The sequence below is a fragment of the Protobothrops mucrosquamatus genome, unplaced genomic scaffold, assembly GCF_001527695.2.
Source record: "Protobothrops mucrosquamatus isolate PMUCROS unplaced genomic scaffold, P.Mucros_1.0 scaffold2137, whole genome shotgun sequence".
NCBI lineage: Eukaryota > Metazoa > Chordata > Lepidosauria > Squamata > Viperidae > Protobothrops > Protobothrops mucrosquamatus.
In genome coordinates, this window is record NW_015388236.1 from 18,357 (window position 1) to 35,397 (window position 17,041).

The 17,041-nt window shown below is 40.9% G+C and overlaps 1 protein-coding gene across 1 annotated transcript; it reads right to left on the reverse strand.

Moving 5' to 3' along the window:
- Positions 1 to 6,678: 6,678 nt before the first annotated feature.
- Positions 6,679 to 15,171, reverse strand: TMEM218 (transmembrane protein 218). The gene is made up of 4 exons (XM_015824134.1): positions 15,129 to 15,171; positions 12,720 to 12,837; positions 11,013 to 11,115; positions 6,679 to 7,677 (listed from the first exon to the last, which is right to left on the reverse strand). The coding sequence occupies exons 2-4, from the start codon at positions 12,827 to 12,829 to the stop codon at positions 7,540 to 7,542; spliced, it is 351 nt and encodes a 116-aa protein (XP_015679620.1). The 5' UTR covers positions 12,830 to 12,837; positions 15,129 to 15,171; the 3' UTR covers positions 6,679 to 7,539.
- Between the last annotated feature and the right edge of the window lie 1,870 nt (positions 15,172 to 17,041).

Genomic DNA, 17,041 nt, shown 5'->3' on the forward strand with positions numbered 1-17,041 from the left:
TATATTCTATTGGGAACTATTTTTAAATCTTTTTTTATTGTTCTGTTTTATTGATACATTTTAAACACACGCACACGCTTTTTTTGTTGTTGTTAATTGCGAAGTCATGTCCGACCCATCGCAACCCCATGGACAACGTTCCTCCAGGTCTTCCTGTCCTCTACCATCTTCTGGAGTCCATTTAAGGAGCAGCAGCTTAAAAATACCACCAAGTATTATAAGACTTGTGATAAAATCATTAAAGTTGTCTGCGTAAAGCAAGAGGCCCCGTCAGACTTCTTCCTTGCCTGGAGTTGTCTTTCTCCTCAACACTGGTGGAAAAGACGCCTCCATGCTGCAATTTGCATAAAACCAATTTCTTAAAACCCTTAATTAAAATCTTTGCAGTTTAAGTTTGCCAGGTAAATTGGAAGAACGGTTTTCTCAATTGTGGGAAGCTGCTGACATCTTTCAGGTGGTTTAGATCCGGGGTCCCCAACCCCCGGTCCGTGGACCGGTACTGGGCCGCGGCATGCCAGCAACCAGTCTGCACAAACAAGCAAAGCAGCACACAAAACCACGCACTTTCTGGTCCATGGAAAAACCTTTCTCCATGGAACTGGTCCCTGGTGCCCAAAAGGTTGGGGACCTCTGGTTTAGATCCTGTATCCCTGACCTTACCCTTTCCTTTCCTTCCCATTTGGCATCTCTCTGTCTTTTGTTTTCATTTCTGTCCCTTGCTTTGTCCTCTTATCAGCTTATGCATCCATCTGTTATCTGAGGAAATTTCCTGAATGGATACGAACCTTGGCTGATGGCAAGCTTTCTTGAAAATGGAATTCTTGATTTCTGGAACTGGCTGTAGACAGTCCCCTGTAATTCCCTTCGGAAAACTGTTTCAAGGTTCCATTCCACCCCTTTTTGTTGGGATTATTTTTTTTTGTTAAAGGATATTGATTTTCATCTGGCAAGGTGTCTAAACTTTAAAACCTGTAGTACAAAAGCTGAATGCTGAAACATCTTGCAAATGGCCTCTAAGGCCATTGATCTAGAGCAGTGTTTCTCAACCTTGCCAAGTTTAAGATGTGTGGACTTCAACTCCCAGAATTCCCTAGCCGGCATTCTGGGAGATGGTCCACACGTTTTAATTTGCCAAGCTTGAGAAATGCTGCTCTAGATCAATGTTACTTAACTTAACAAACCTCATAAAAATTAACTTATTTAGAAGATAAGAGAGCACTTAATATCTTAAACAGAAAATAGCCCTACCAATCAATACCCACATTAAAAATGGTTAGTTCCCAGTTAAATTACCTTAGAAGATTGTATGTGTTGGAAAAAAGTATTGGAAGATTATCTTAAGAAAGGAGGAGGAGGAGGAGGAGGAGGAGGAGGAAGAGGAGGAGGAGAGGAGGAGGAGCCATCTCCAGCCATACTGATAAACAGGGAGAGGCAACTGATTATACATGTTCTACAAGAGCTCCTTATGCTCTTCTTTTAATTATTATTTTTATTGCTACAAATACATTTTTATTTTCTTGTCACTATATATTATTATTGCGAGCTATGGATACCGAGCAGCCTCAATGCTATGAGAGGTCAATTTGGCAGGCCTGTAAAGATTATAAATCTCCACTCTGCACCCAGACTAAATTATGGCTGTCCTCAGGAAGGACTTCATGTCACTTGAGTGATGGACAATTCACCCTGCCTTGTCCAAGGTGGATGTTCTAACTAGCCAAGGTTCCCTTCGGATGTAAATCTCCTTGTGCTGCCAACACAAAGTTGGTCTGCTTCCCCTCCCACTCCTATAATGAATTTATTTTTTGTTATTTTGGTAAGAAGCAAAATATGGGGGGGAGAATGCAATGAAAACTATCACATCTAGATACCCTCTAGCATTCTATGAAAAAGGCAGGATGGCTAAATGCTTTAAAAAGCTTTTCTGGAGACATCACAACAGGCAAGGAAGAGATCAGGCAGCTTTATGGTCTGTGTTCGATTAGCATGGATAGTCAGGACAGGGGACCTTTGCCAAAATCACAAACTACGTATCCTCTCTCATATCCTCTCCAGTTGAGGCCTTGATCCTTCTCCCCATCTTTTCGGAAAAGAGTAGCTAAAGCAGCGGTTCTCAACCTATGGGTCGCGACCCCATTTGGGGTCGATCGACCATTTCACGGGGGTCGCCAAGCAAGGCTGTCCGCCATTTTTTTCCCCTTTTCCGGCGGGTGCCTTGCCTCCCTTGGGCTGGGCCAGCTGGTGGTCGGCCTGCTCCGTCTCTGCCGCTTGCCAGCTATGCCTCGGCCGGCGCAGGGGGTGGAACCACGCATGCACGGCGCTCCCGGGCAGGGAAAGTCCTCGACTTACGACCGGTAGGGTAGTCCTCGACTTACGACCTGTTTAGTCCTCGACGTACGACCGGTTTAGTCCTCGACTTACGACCGGTTTAGTCCTTGACTTACGACCAGTTGGGGGTCGCGGCATTAAAAAGGTTGAGAACCACTGAGCTAAAGGATTAGGCCCACCCAAGAAGTGGCTTTGGTAAAAAGAGTTTTCTAGCAGGGTTTCCTTGTAACTGGAATATAGGTAGTCCTTGACTTACGACAATGGAGCCCAAAATTTCTCTCGCTAAGCGAGCCATTGGTTAAGGGAGTTGCGTTCCATTTGACCATCTTTCTGGCCACAGTTGTTAAGTGAATCACCGCAGGTGTTAAATTAGTCACACGGTTGTTAAGTGGAATCCTGCTGGCCCGTTGACTTTGCTTGTCAGAAGGCCCCAAAAGGGATCACATGACCCCGGGGGACGCTGCAACCGTCATAAATATGAGTCAGTTGCCCAGCGTCTGAATTTTGATTATGGGACCAACAGTCGTAAGTGTGAAAAATGGTCATAAGTCACTTTCAGTGCCGCTGTAACTTTGAACGGTCACTAAACGAACTGTTATAAGTCCAGGACTACCTGTACTTTGTCAAGGTAAATATTGAAAAGAGCTAAGCAGAGACAGACCCAGTTAGTATTCAAAAGGGTCGTCCGGGAAGTCAAAAATGCCAGGCCAAAACTGCATACTACTGTAAAGATGCCTAGTCCACAAGATTTGAGCTCGGCTTGAGGGCTTCTGGACCCAGATTGAGAATGAAACCCATTCCCAGTTTGTACCAGAGAGTGTTTTATATGCTACTCTGATCAAGGAATCCCCAGCTGTGCTTTATGTAGCAAGTGGGCCAGTCTTAAGCTGAGAAGATAAAAGCAAACCATTCAGAATATTACCCTGGAAATCTTCAGAAATCAATGGGGCATGTCTGTCTCCCCAGACACTCTTTCTCGGACCATAGGGTTATGAGACTTAAAACAGAGCTACTTGACAAATTGCAGCAGGGAGGCTGCAGAATTAACACATTTAATTAAGCCTCTCAGGGCTTGGACCAGCAGTATATGCTGTTCAAACAAACAGGGAAGGGAAGAGCTGAGCCACCAACTTTAGCATCCTTAGGCTGGAAAGACGGTAAGAGTATGTTTTCCTTGGCGGTCTTGTGAATAGGTCAATGAGATGAGATTTCCCATCAGGCCTATCTCATCAGTGAGAGTTCCCGGTTAGGGCGAGCACTTCTCCAAAAAGGACAAAAAAAAATCTAGAGATACAGAAACGTGCTACTCTTTGCATTGATCTAGCAGAGTGTGTGACAAGGACTCCTAATCGCCGGTGCCCATCCTGATATCAAGCATTGAGTAGAGTGTCATCATCATTGTCGCCAACCATTCAGTTGTGTCTGACATTTCCCTAATTCCTTGGTGTTCTCCCAGCCAACTCTTTTCAAATGTGGCAACTAAATTAACACCTATGGAATCAAGGATACCATCTGTCCTAGACATGGTCATCTTTTGCTCTTATTCCTGTCATTGTTTCAGGATGTAGAACTGTTCGGCCACATATGGTCCTAGGCCTGAATGAAGTTGTCTCTTCGGAGTTATGTCTTCATAGACAAAGCATGTTCTCCTTTATGCTTTTTATTCCTAAATTTATGCAGGTTGGACAGTCCTTTTAATAGACCGCAGCTGGCTCTACAATAGCACTGGGACCATAATATTATAGGTCAGTGGTGGCGAACCTATGGCACAGGTGCCAGAGGCAGCACTCAGAGCCCTCTCTGTGGGCACGCGCACCATCGCCCCAGTCCTAGGCCTTCAGCTGGGTTTTATAAAACCTTTTCGCTTTAGGCCTCCGCCGCCATGTGCAAAAAAAAAAAAAAGGTTCAATTAGTCAATTTCAACTTCTCGCGGGAAAAAAAATCTTGCAAAGTTGGAATTGATTGATTGAACTTTTTAGTCCCACCCAGTCTGCTGTTACTACCGCAGCCACACCCACTCAGTGGGCCACGCCCACCCAGTGGGCCACGCCCAGCCAATGGGGCACGCCCAGCCAATGGGGCACACCCACCCGGCACTCAACGATGCATAAGTGGGTTTTGGGTTGCAGTTTGGGCACTCGGTCTCTAAAAGTTTCGCCATCACTGTTATAGGTCATTAAACGGATTGATGCATTCTAAAAGTTCAACGTTGAAAGGATAATTGAGAATCAGTTTGGTCTAATGGTTAAGGCACCAGGCTAGAAAGTAAGAGACCATGAGTTCTAGTCCCACTTAGACATGAAAGCCAGCAGGGTGACTTTGGTCCAGTCCCTTTCTCTCAGGCCAACCCACCTCACAGGGTTATTGTTGTGGGGAAAATAGAGGAAAAAGGTATGTTAGATAGGTTCGCTGCCTTGGGTTATTTGTAAAAAAATAATAATAAAGGCAGGATACAAATAAATAAAACAAAATAATTGATATTTATTATTCATGAGTAATTATAATCAATAATACAACTGATTAAATAATTTTGGAGACACTATATAAAGCAAGCAAACAATAAGCAGATAACAGTTATACGGAATTCATTCCCTCCAAATATCTGAATCTAGTGGCATATAAGCGGATCAATTCAGCAAGTTAATAGTCAATGGAGAATTTAATACATTTGAGGTAACATCAGAAAGGAAGAGAGTTCAGAGATGGGGAAGCAGATTACGAGAAGTGATTCACTTCAATAGAGCATGCAAAGAGATCACCCTTAAATGGGAAAAGCAGAAAAATAAATCTAAAAGTAAAGAGACAACCTTAAAGCTTCTTGGAACATCGAAACAGCTGGTTTTAAAAACTTCATTCTGTAGTAGAAATGAAAGTGGTTTTATACTAAGACCACTGCCATTTTGGTCTGTAAAAATATTGTTAAAAATGAAATCACGATCTCCAAAATGTGTAATGTCTTGACACCTCTGGGTTTTTATGGCTGTCCAAGTCATCTGATGCCAATTAATATGTGTTATAGAAGCACCACTAATCTATTTCAGGAAGCTATCCCTGCTGGGTTTTTAAGTATTCCTTCGTTGGCCAATTACTTTCTCGCTTATTTCTCTTGTTAAAAAGAAGGTTCAGCTGTTTTAAAATGATCCTTTCAGGGTTTTTATTATTATTATTATTCACTCCCAAGGCAAATTTCTAATGAAGTTAGGAAATCTTATCTACAATCTTGTTAGAAAGAGCCCTTGACCATCTCCCATACCTCTTTCATTAAGGAAAGGAAGGAAGAAGTCTCTTCATTTCGAATTTATTCGCTTTACGCCATGTTAAAACCCTTCGGTGGTTAATGCCACCAAAATGGACACTGGAATTGCCTGAGGAGGATGACCAAACAAGAGGATCACAGCAAAGGCGCAGACCCTAAAGAGGTAAGTAGAATATTGAGAAAGTGATCTAATCTGTGTCTGTGATATCCTTAAAAGGACATACAGCAAAAATGTCATGCACAATGGCATACAATGAAAACAAACCTATAGAGACACTATTATAAATACTGAGCCACCATTAAGGCTGATGTAATTCTACAATTTTGCAGATTCATGATGCAAACATTACTTATTTAATTTCATTCCACTTTGTGTACCATCTAATGTCTCAATGACTCCTGGTGATTTATAATCATAAACGTAAATCAACAGTTAAAAACATTCCTGATAAGTAATGACCAACAAAACCAACTAAGCATCCATAATAACATTTTAAAAAGTCAAATGATAATATAGAATTTGCTAGGTTTGGCTTTTAGAGACCTTATGCTGATGATATGCAGATCTAGAGACCTTATGCTGATGATAAGGACTCTAAAATTATGTGACGTGGGTTGTAGTCTGATGAACACTGGGTATTTTCCCCCTTGCTAATGGACTCGTATGTTTTTATTACACAACTGTTTTGCCCATTTTAATGTTAGCTAACTTTTGAGTATTATTTTTGGTGGGAGGGCAGCATATTAATTTAATATGTAAGGTAACAGTTATGCCTCAGCTCACTGATTTCAATCAGTTTACATATTTAATATTGGGTGGCTTACACTGGTTAGGGATTATGAGAATTGGTCCAACACATATGGATGACATTAGACTGAATCAAGTCCTGGACATCTCCTTCATGGAGAATAATTGCAGTTAACACGAATGGAATTTTAGAAATGCATTCATGCAAGACATACTAACAATGCAACCACATATGAAATCCAGAATTCAACAGAGTAGGGTTTCTCAATGTGGGAAAGTTTTAAGATGCATAGAATTCAACTCCCAGAATTCCGCAGTCAGCTCTGAATTGAAATCCACTCATCTTAAAGCTGCCAAGGGTGAGACACACTGCAATAGAGGACATCAAACTGCATCCAAGCAAAAGTGTGGATGTCACCTGACATCACTGTTAAGGCACCATTTTCTTCTTGTGTATCAGGGCAGGCACAGAGCTGAACAATGCCCCTGCCAAACAAACCCGGGCGATGTAACCATCGGAACAAAGATATGATATGGGTTGCTCAACAATGATTTAGCAACACTGATCATCTGTGGGTGAAGAAAAATGATCTGTTTCAATTTTGTCCTCCTGGAACAATTTGGCCAAGAGACTTCTCAGTGGGACTCATTAGCATCTCTCACCTGTATTACCCAAGCAGAGTTGACAATAAATAAGCCCTAGGGGATCCATTAAGTTAAATCCAATAAATACAGAAACTACTAAAAAGAAATTCAGAAGCGAAGTTTCACCATACAGAGCCTGGAGGAAAACAATCTGGTTGCAAACCAGATTGACATTCAATCATTTCATGTGAATGCGTTTATATTTGTTTAATATACTGCTCTGGCAAACGGGCGGTTACCAATACTACAACACATGTTTTATGAGATTCAATCAGCATTTTCTGGACTGTTATACAAACGCATCTTTGTACAAACACATTTTCAATTAACTGAAGTTATAAAACAAAGGGGGGGGGAGCAAAGAATTCACAATACATTTGGTTGTACTCATCCGACTGTATCTGAAACTTCTCATATCTTGAAGGAAACTCAAGATGCCGCCTTATACAAAATTCTGAATTTGTGAACGATACATTCCGATTCACGGAACTGAATCTTGGGTCTTCAGTCACAGGAACGGGAAACGGGCCAAAGTACCATCAAGGATTCGAAGCCGATTATTCTAAGTGCTGGATCTCAACGGTTTGGCATACACAGGTTGCAGAAGATGGTGAGTCAGAAGCAAAAACAGGCATCCCAGGAAAACCAGGCTCAAACTGAGAAGCAGGATGAAACGGCCAATGAAGAAGGTGTCTACAATCTGAGAATATAACACCGTAAGTCACAACTGTGGCCGCCGATCTCTTCAGCATTAGATGTCATTAAATTGAAAGAATGCTACATTTTGTATCAGTCCTGGCAGGTGCTAAAGCAGCCCTGCGTGTTTTCCTGACAACTGAGATGAGTTGGTTGGTGACTGAGAGCAGGGCGGTTTCATTTGTGGCACTTCACTTCCACAATCACCTCTTTGTGGAGGCTCACTTGATAGTATTGTGCTACATATTCTGTGGCTAACACGTGCCCCGTATTCTGGTGCCCGCTTTCCATTGCTATTCCTGGTTCTGAAAACCAAGGAGAAGAATGAAGGGTACATTTATTCTTGTTTTCTAGCCAAACCAGGGGTTCCACTTGCATCTTGGACTTGTATCTAACACTCAATAAGGATTGCCCTGTGTCCCCAATATATATATATATAAAATCTGCAAGACTTGATGGGTGTTTATTGTTTGCTACCGCTACACTGAATTAAGACTTGGGAAACATGGAACAATCTAAACAAAACCAAACAGATACATGGAACTTTTACAGATGTTTTTCCTTCAGAAATGGCACTGACCTCCCTTGTGGAGAAGGGCAGCATTGGCTGTGCCTTAAATTGAGCTGCTGGATAAAAAAAAGTCCTTCAGAAGGAAACTCTAGCTAAGACAACCCTCTGTGTTGTTCAAGTGTGCTGATGGCAGAGCTGTGCAGGAACGTGACCAGGAAGGAGCCCTGCAAGAAGCACAGCCTTCTCATCATCAAGGAGACAAGGACAGAAGACCTTTAGAAGGAGTATAGAATTTAAAGAATTAGGTCTGGGAAATCTCTGGGAAGGAGGAATCAATTGCCTCTGAAGTTGATCTGAGAGAGAGAGAGAGACACACACACACACACAGCTCTTAATAAAAATTCAGACTGCTTTGGAGAGTTAATCTAGCAGCAGGTAAAAGCCTAGACGAGGAACATTTGATTATTGGTGAAATTTGCTGGAAGCATCAGCTGCATTAGTAAAAGTGTGATTTACTGGGAAAGGGTAGAACGCTACACCGTACTAAAGAAAAGATGGGGAGGGTGCACTCTAATAAGGTAAAAGCCCCAGCCGAGGATCTGCACCTAGAGAAATAAAAAAGCAGCTCCTGAGATTAAAGAAGACAAGTTGTGTTCATCACAATCAAGGTTCACCTGAAATCCTTGATGCTCTCCGAGTTTGGTGGTTTACTTGCGGATGTTTCATTATCTGACTAGGTAACATCATCAGTGCTCAAAGTTCACATCTTTACTGCCCACTAATTATGGAACTTTTTTTTTTTTTGCAAAAGATGATAGGTCTTATGTCTAGATTAAAAAAATAATACTTTAAAAAAAAACAACCCGAAAAACTTCTTTTCAGTGTGGAAGACTTTTTTATATATAAAAACTATAATAAAGCACCAATTTCCCTGTTTAATTGTACGATTAGTTATCTGAGACTATGACAGGCAAATCATTAGCTTAAAAGGCAGGTATGAAAGAAATAGCGCTGGCTTGAACTAAGAAAAAAAAGAATTCATTAAGGGCAATTTTCATAATATTGGATGAATACAATACTAGCAGAATTTGCTGCAAATTATAGCAAAGACCACTGGCTTCAAAGAAATTAAAGCAAACCTATATTGGCTGACCCTAATAATAAACAGCAGCCATAATGGCTAAATGGCTAATGAAAATTTTATAATCAGAGAGAATATTCAACTGAGTGCCAGCTATTAGTAAGTAAAGATAACACAAAGTCATTGTTTTCATATCCTTTCATATGCCTTAGGGTCACTTAATTAACAAGAAACTGGAGAAAATGGTGTTTGGAGTTAATTATGACTTCCTTTGAAAACAGTTAAAGTGAAATAAAATAGTTGCATGAAAAGCTAACAGGACAACAAATTATACACAGGGAAGAAACACGGCATGGTGTGTAAACCCAGCTATTTTCATTTAGAGAACAGTTTTTTACGTTTGGAACAATGTGCAAAGCCTGAAAACTGAGAGCGGTTAAGCAAACCATGACTGATGATAATATGTGCCACTGTATAGGACAAAACAGGACACTGGAAAAAAAATATCAGCATTTTAAATGAATACAACAGAAGTGCTGATGATTCACATCAGGAGTGCATTTAGTTATCCCTATTGATCATATCAGATATGTGTGGAAGTCCAAATTAACAAAAAGCTACAGGGTTAGGTGTTATTAGACTGACCCACACCAGATTCATAGGTAGGCAGAAGAGAATTTCAGGAGACAGGAAGCAAGACATTGTATGAATCCAAATCAAAGCTTCAGAATGCAAATATAATTGTGTGGCCCTGTTGAAGAATCTTTTCATCAAAAGAAGAAAAGAGCTGACACATAAATGAGACAAGTTTCTCCAAAAGTTTAACAAGCAGTTATAACTGAAGTTTCTTTTAAGATGCAACAAACTTCTAGAAAAGTGAGGCACTCTCTGTGTCTAATGGGGGGGGGGGAATCTATGAATAACCCAACATGGAAGCACATTCCCTTTGCAAACAACCTCAGTGTAAAAGCATTTCCTCTTTCCTAACAGGGTGAAGCAAGCATTCCTTCTAACCTTTCTTTTTTCCAGCTTAAATACTTAGTTTTTATAGCTGATTTTTTTTTTATGTCTGGGGAATAAAGAGTCATTTCAGAGTTTCAGAGCTGAATTTCATTTTCCTGTTCCAAAGATGCCTCTTATTGCCTTTTTTATTTCTTTAGGTATAGGTAAGAAATAGCAGAAGTTTCTCAAATGCAAAATTCACTTGGCAATTCAGACAAGTAAACCGGATGGCTTAAATCTTTGTTAAACTTGATAAACAATCTTCACTTTTAACGTCTGATCAGACTTCTAGATTTTCAGGCAAACAAAAGAAGCGACTTTCAAGTATTTTTGATTTTGCTCAAACAGCTCATTACGAGAGGCTACTTCGTTTTCCTTCTTTACTGCCAGATACTTGCTCCAAAATAGAATCCTATCCTTGAGCTCTTAGCCTGCCATAAATTCAACCTGAATCCAAAGTATCCACCCACTCTTAGTCTTTGATACCCAACTGCCAAGCCCAGCCCAGTGCTTTTAATAACTTGGGGGCAGCACTAGCATTTTAACTCTGGTTCTCACTGTCATAACCTCCAGCAATGCTTCTCTTGTTCCGACAGTGGTTGAGAAACAGGCAATTAACTCTCTGCTTGGGGTGATGTATTTCATTGAGACTATACTTAGCCCATGTGCTCAATCAGCTCAAAGACTGTGTTGGTCTTGGTTTCAACAGCTGAGACAGAATACGTTGATTTTCAGACACTTTTACCTTGATTTCCGTAACTGGCGCGGGAAACTTGCTGGCACGAGGAAAAAGCAACAAGGTTACGGTGATGATCACAGCAGCAAAGAAAACCAGGATGACGGAAAACCTAGAGAAATAGAAAGTTAATGCAGAAATCAGCCTAATATTTGAATGGCAGCATCACTTACTTCAGACATGTCAAACACGCAACGTCACGTCGTGCAACATATCGGGACATTTTTGCCATTGCTGGCAATGGGGTGGGCGCAGCTTCTGTGTGACGCGTCCGGCCCGCGGGCTGACAGTTGACACCCCTGATTTACTTGGTATATAACCTAGATTAGTTCTTGCTCATCAGCCAGACATTAGATCAGGGATCTTCAAACTTGGCCTTTTTATGACTTGTGGACTTCAACTCCCAGAATTCCTCAGCTAGAATTTGCATGTCTTATATTAAGTAACAACGTATCTGTCAATTTTCATTTCGTGCAACTTTTCAGAGTACCTTTTAACAATAATCTCCGTTGCAAAATCACATTATTTTTTGACAACAAAGTACAATTTTTTTTCCAATAATTCCTCATGCTTTCATCCAAACAATATTAAAGTGATACACATTAATCTTCTGGTTTAAAAAAAAGGAACACTGTGGTTCTTTAAAATTTAATAGTCACCTTCAGCATTACAAGAAGTAGTTAATTCAACTACTTTCTAACCTTGTATACTATGAAATACTTACAGCAACCATAAGCAGCTCTAGTTTGACTCTCTGTTACTGAAATGCTAAATATGCATAAGCAATGTCAGAATGCTCCATTCACTTGAGAAAAAAATGACCTATTATTGAACAACTGCTTAATACAGGCTCTATACTCTCATTGGAATAGCCTCTCCAGCTATTCAGAGAACAGTTCACTAGGAAGTCAGAATGAGAGGGGGAAAAAATAGCAAGTGGAGATAGCTATATAGCTACAGCACAGAGCGAAGAGGTTTGAAATTGTATAAAAGCTTTCCTACTTCAAATAAAGCTTTACATGTGACACTAATAGAAAGAAACAATGCCAGATACAATTAAGAAAATTCACAGAGGACAACAGGAGCATTAATGAGAAACAGCAGGAGCCCAATGAGAGAAATGATTGTGTTGAAAGGATTGAATCACCTTTGTACACAGGTCAGCAAGTCAATAGTTAACATGATCAAGCGGGACCATTCCACTGGACCAGAAACCAGCAATTGCACTGAGGCAGGCTACATAAAATCTCATTGTTAGGGCCAAGCAGTTGTTCACCGCAGCATTTTGCTACAGCCAACTCAAAAGCACAGAAATATGCTCAACAGTGGAAAGAAACAGAACCTGGTGAATGAGCAGAAGAAATGCTGGGAAAGAAATGCTGGAGACTGGATCACTTTCTGTGTATCTAAGAGCTACTGTCCTGACAGGTAAAGATAAACAAGGATCAACATTAGGAAACTTACCGAGCTAACACCGAGAGTTGAATGATATAATAATAATAATAAAAACCACCTCATTGCTGCTCAGGTTACCAGCGTTCATCACCATGAAAAGTCCCTCTTTCTTAACATCTCCTTTGTGTTTAATGTTAGGACAATTCAGGTTAAGAATCTCCAGCATTTGCACAAAAATCTCCTGCCTTCTTAAGCTTTGCCTGAAATTCATATGAGGAGCAGCTTCCCCTCCATTTATTTTGCCAGTAATAGGGATCTTACCTAGCAAGTCCAGAAGCTCTAGACAGCAACACGCACAGCAATAAAGTCAAGACCCAGACCACTGCCAAGATGAATACTCCAGGTCCAACTCCAAGTATTGTACTGGTCATCCTTTTCTCTGAAAGGTCAAGAAAAGATAAAGGAAGCTTCACAGATCACTGTTATTTTTATTTAATGTATTTGAACTGTCACTTCTTTTTCCATCTGCATCAACACCCCCTGCTTTCCAAACTGCATGGCAAGCCTAAGACTTAAAATCAGGCTTGTCAGATGCTACATTTTTTCTATCCTGCTCTATGGAGTAGAGAGTTGGACTCTGACAGAAGGCCACCTGAAGAGACTAGAAACATTAGAAATGTGGATTTACAGGCGGCTGTTACGTATAAGCTGGGTTGACAAGATCAGAAATGAGGAGGGGATAAGCCGCCTGGGAAAGCCAAGGGAAATCATCAAAACAATTAAAAAACAAAAATCAGAATATTTCGGACATGTGATGCGACACCCAGAAAAATACGGCATACTCCATTTAACCCTCCAGGGAAAGATTGAAGGCCAACAAGGTCCAGGCAGAAGAAGAACATCGTGGCTTCAAAATCTAAGGGACTGGTTTGGACAAAACTCAGCAGCACTTTTTCGTGCGGCTGCTGATAAAAACAGGATCGCCAACATGATCGCCAACGTCCGATAACGGATATGGCACAAGAAGAAGAAGAATGGCAACCTTGGAGGGAAATAAACCAGTAGATGCCACTCTTCTTCGTTGCTTCATTTACTTAGGTGCTGTGCTACTATTCCTCCTCCTCCAGGAAGCACTGGGTAGCATAGATGGTTCATGTGCCTGCATAAAATTCTCTTAACCTGTGAAACAGGTCAATCAAAACCAGATAATAACATCACGGTTGAAAGGTTGCAAATAAAGGAAGACGTACAGGAGGCCCTCGGCTTACGACCACAACTGAGCCCCAGATTTCTGTTGCTAGAGCAATAGAGTTGTTAAGTGAGTTTTGCCCCATTTTATGACCTTTCTTGCCACAGTTGTTAAGTGAATCACTGCAGTAGTTAAGTTACTGACACCGTTAAGTGAAGCTTTGCTTGTCAGAAGTTTAAAAAAGATGATCACATGACCTTCAAGACAGAATAATGGCCGTAAATACAAGTCAGTTGCTAAGCATCTGGATTTTGATCATGTGACCCTGGGGATGCTTGCAACAGTCCTAAGTGTGAAAAACAGTCAGAGCTACTTCACTTTAAACAATCACTAAATGAATGGTTGTTAAATGGAGACTGCCGGTTGCAAAAATCGGATAATCCTTAGCTGGCAGCCCAGAGTCTGTGGATTTTTGCAGCCTGGCTCTGTTAACCCCCAGGAAAAAACAGTTCGATGGCTGTCTTGTGGAAAACGAAAGAACTCTTACGAATTCCAGAGGGGTTTAGCAGAGAAGTTTATTTGCGCAGGTTCAGAGGCATATTAGAGATAGGCAATTCTGAATGAGGAGGGCGGGATTAGACTTCAGTTTTTATACTATCCTTCTTTTAGGAACAAAGGGACTACACATGATAATACACTGTAATACATTTGGTACAATGGAAGGTTTTGCTACATACAAAGTATCCATGTGCAATGCACATTTGGTTAGCCACATATTACTGACACAGAACTTTCCCAGTGAATTTATCCAGTGATTATGCATTACATCATTATTCTAGCAATTATGCAGACACATCATTATTGCAGTTATGCAGACAAATCATTATTCTAATAATTGTTCATTTTACTACATTAGCTGTATTCTCATTTTATAGACCAGGGGTCTTCAAACTTGGCCCTTTTATGACTTGTGGACTTCAACTCCCAGAATTCCTCAGCCAGCCATGCTGGCTGAGGAATTCTGGGAGTTGAAGTCCACAAGTCATAAAAGGGCCAAGTTTGAAGACCCCTGTTATACACGATTCCCAAACGAATCCTCTGAATCTGCACAATACACAGGACAACGTAAGACTAAGCAAGGGCTGGATTCACACAACACACAACAAGGGCTGGATTCACACAACAAAAGGCAGCTGGCTGATCTGGTGTATTCAACTCTTGTATGTTTTAAACCAGTGCCTCTCCCTGCTCTCAATCAAGGCCCTCAAGGGGGAAATACTTCAATTTTCCCTCTCTTCCCCTCACCCGGACCAGCCAAAGTGGCCCCCAGAGCACAAGCAGGATGAAAAGCAATCATGACTGTAAATCTAGCTGCAGGCAGAGACCATCACGGCCAAAGCTTCCCCGGTGGAATTCCTGCCTGGTTTTTTTTTTTTTTTTTTTTTTTTTTTAAACTAAGGATCCAGCCAGGAGACAGAAACAACAACAGTAAAAATAACGAGCGAAGCCCCTTTCCCTTCCCCCCCCCACAACAAACCTACCCCCCAAACTCCTTGCCCTCCGAAAACCTGCAATGCTTATAGCCAATCCCGGGAAGGCTTTGAACGAGATATCTCCCGAGAGATCCAATAAGCGTTTATCTTGCTTCCTCACTCTCGGATCGGATTGGCGGTCGCTCGGGGCAACCCGAAGCCTCGCGGCGAAGGCAGAGGAAGCGCGAGCGCGCCTTCCGTCGCGAATCTGACTACGGATTGGTTTAGAGGAGCCGCGTCTACACCAATCGCCTTTGCCCGTTCGGCGTGACGTCAGCGTCCTCTCTCTCTCTCTCTCTCTCTCTCTCTCTCTCTCTCTCCCTCCCTTTTGGGAGTCTGGCTGGAGGATTTCTTTGCAGGATTTCTATTGTTGATCAAACGATTTCTGCTGTAGATCAAAAGTTCGCCCGTCGCCTTTTCTCTCTCTCTCTCTCTCTCTCTCTCTCTCTCTCTCTCTCTCTCTCTCTCTCTCTCTCTCTCTCTTTAATAAGAAAAGTTATTTACATTATAAACTTATTTCTTCGCCTGCCCAATTGTTTGCTCACCTGGTGGAAGGAACAAAAACAAGCACAATTTAATGGCACTGAAGTATGTGCTAATTTAACACTCAGGATTAGCTAAAAATAAAAACACCCAATCCTGGCAAGTCAAAATGAAGCACCTGCAAGCACAGGCTGCGGTTACAGAAATAACTAAAAGAACAGCTTCCTTTTTTTCCCAATTGGCGTAGATATTATCTGTAGGGTGTTTTAAGGTGTTTAACAAACTATAATGCAGAATCAGTAACAGGAATAGGTGATAGCACCCAGCCAAACTTGGCTTGGAAAAGAAACGCTCCTTCTTGGGGAGGGCTTTGTTAAGAACTTCTGCTAATTGGGATCATTCTTCGATTATTATTTTTTTCATCCCATTTTGCAAAGAACTTGTTTGTCTCTGTGTGTGGTGCATGTGTTAAAAAATGTTATAAGAGGAAAACATCTCACACTTGTTTTGCTTGCTTATTTTCAACATTAGGGGAAGATCTAAAATAGAAACACTTGTAATATCAATTTGAGAAAATTGCCATCTGTCCTTTATTTTCCCACTTCAGATATGTGTAAGGAATTGCTATCCTTCTGGTATGTTTTAAACTTCATCAGATGTTTAAATCATACAAGATCACAGGAGTAGCTTGTATTCTGTATATCCACCTCCAGGCCTCTTCAAAATGGAAAGAATTAACTTTCTCCTTCTTGCGTTTATCTATTACTTGTCATTAAGCATATTGGAAATATATGCTACTTTTGGGGGGGCAGAGAGGAACAACAATGGAAGAACAATCTCGGGTTCCTTGGAGGAATCTGAGATCAGCTATTTAGAATAAAAGATATATAGATCTTTGATATTCAGATTCAGATGAATGTCAGAGCCAGAATCAATGGCAGCATGGAAATGGAAGGCATGCCACATGGGTAGTTGAATCATTAGCACCATTATTTAAGCAGTTGCAATCCAGCAGATGAGCAAAAGAAAAACACATATTTATTTCATGTGTAAGGAACCAAAATGTAGTGATAATCTTTTACTTTATGCCTTGATTTCTAAACTGCCCACTAAATATCCTCTGATCCTTGGGCAGCTAAAACCATAAAGCAATAAAACAGCATTATTGTATAGATAAAAGGAATAACATTCATTACAACAAATCGATGATGAAAATTGCCATGAAACCCACATCAGCCAATAAGACAAATGTGTTGCTTTTGGGAAGACATTCAGAATTTTGGGTGCTAATGCTGAAGAGGCCCTTTGCTCTCCATTTATTCATTTTCCTTTGCTCTCCATTAATTCATTTCTTTGAATTTGTGTAGGTAAACATAGGATGCCTTTCTTCAGATAATCTGAGTTAAAACTGTTTAGAGCTTTCTCAGTAATACCAAAGA

Coding starts and splice junctions, on each gene's coding strand:
- TMEM218 (XM_015824134.1), bottom strand. CDS start 12,829: ATGACCAGTACAATACTTGGAGTTGGACCTGGAGTATTCATCTTGGCA. Junction 11,116..12,719: donor AGAGCTTCTGGACTTGCTAG/GTAAGATCCCTA, acceptor CTATTTCTCTAG/GTTTTCCGTCATCCTGGTTT. Junction 7,678..11,012: donor CGCCAGTTACGGAAATCAAG/GTAAAAGTGTCT, acceptor TTATATTCTCAG/ATTGTAGACACCTTCTTCAT.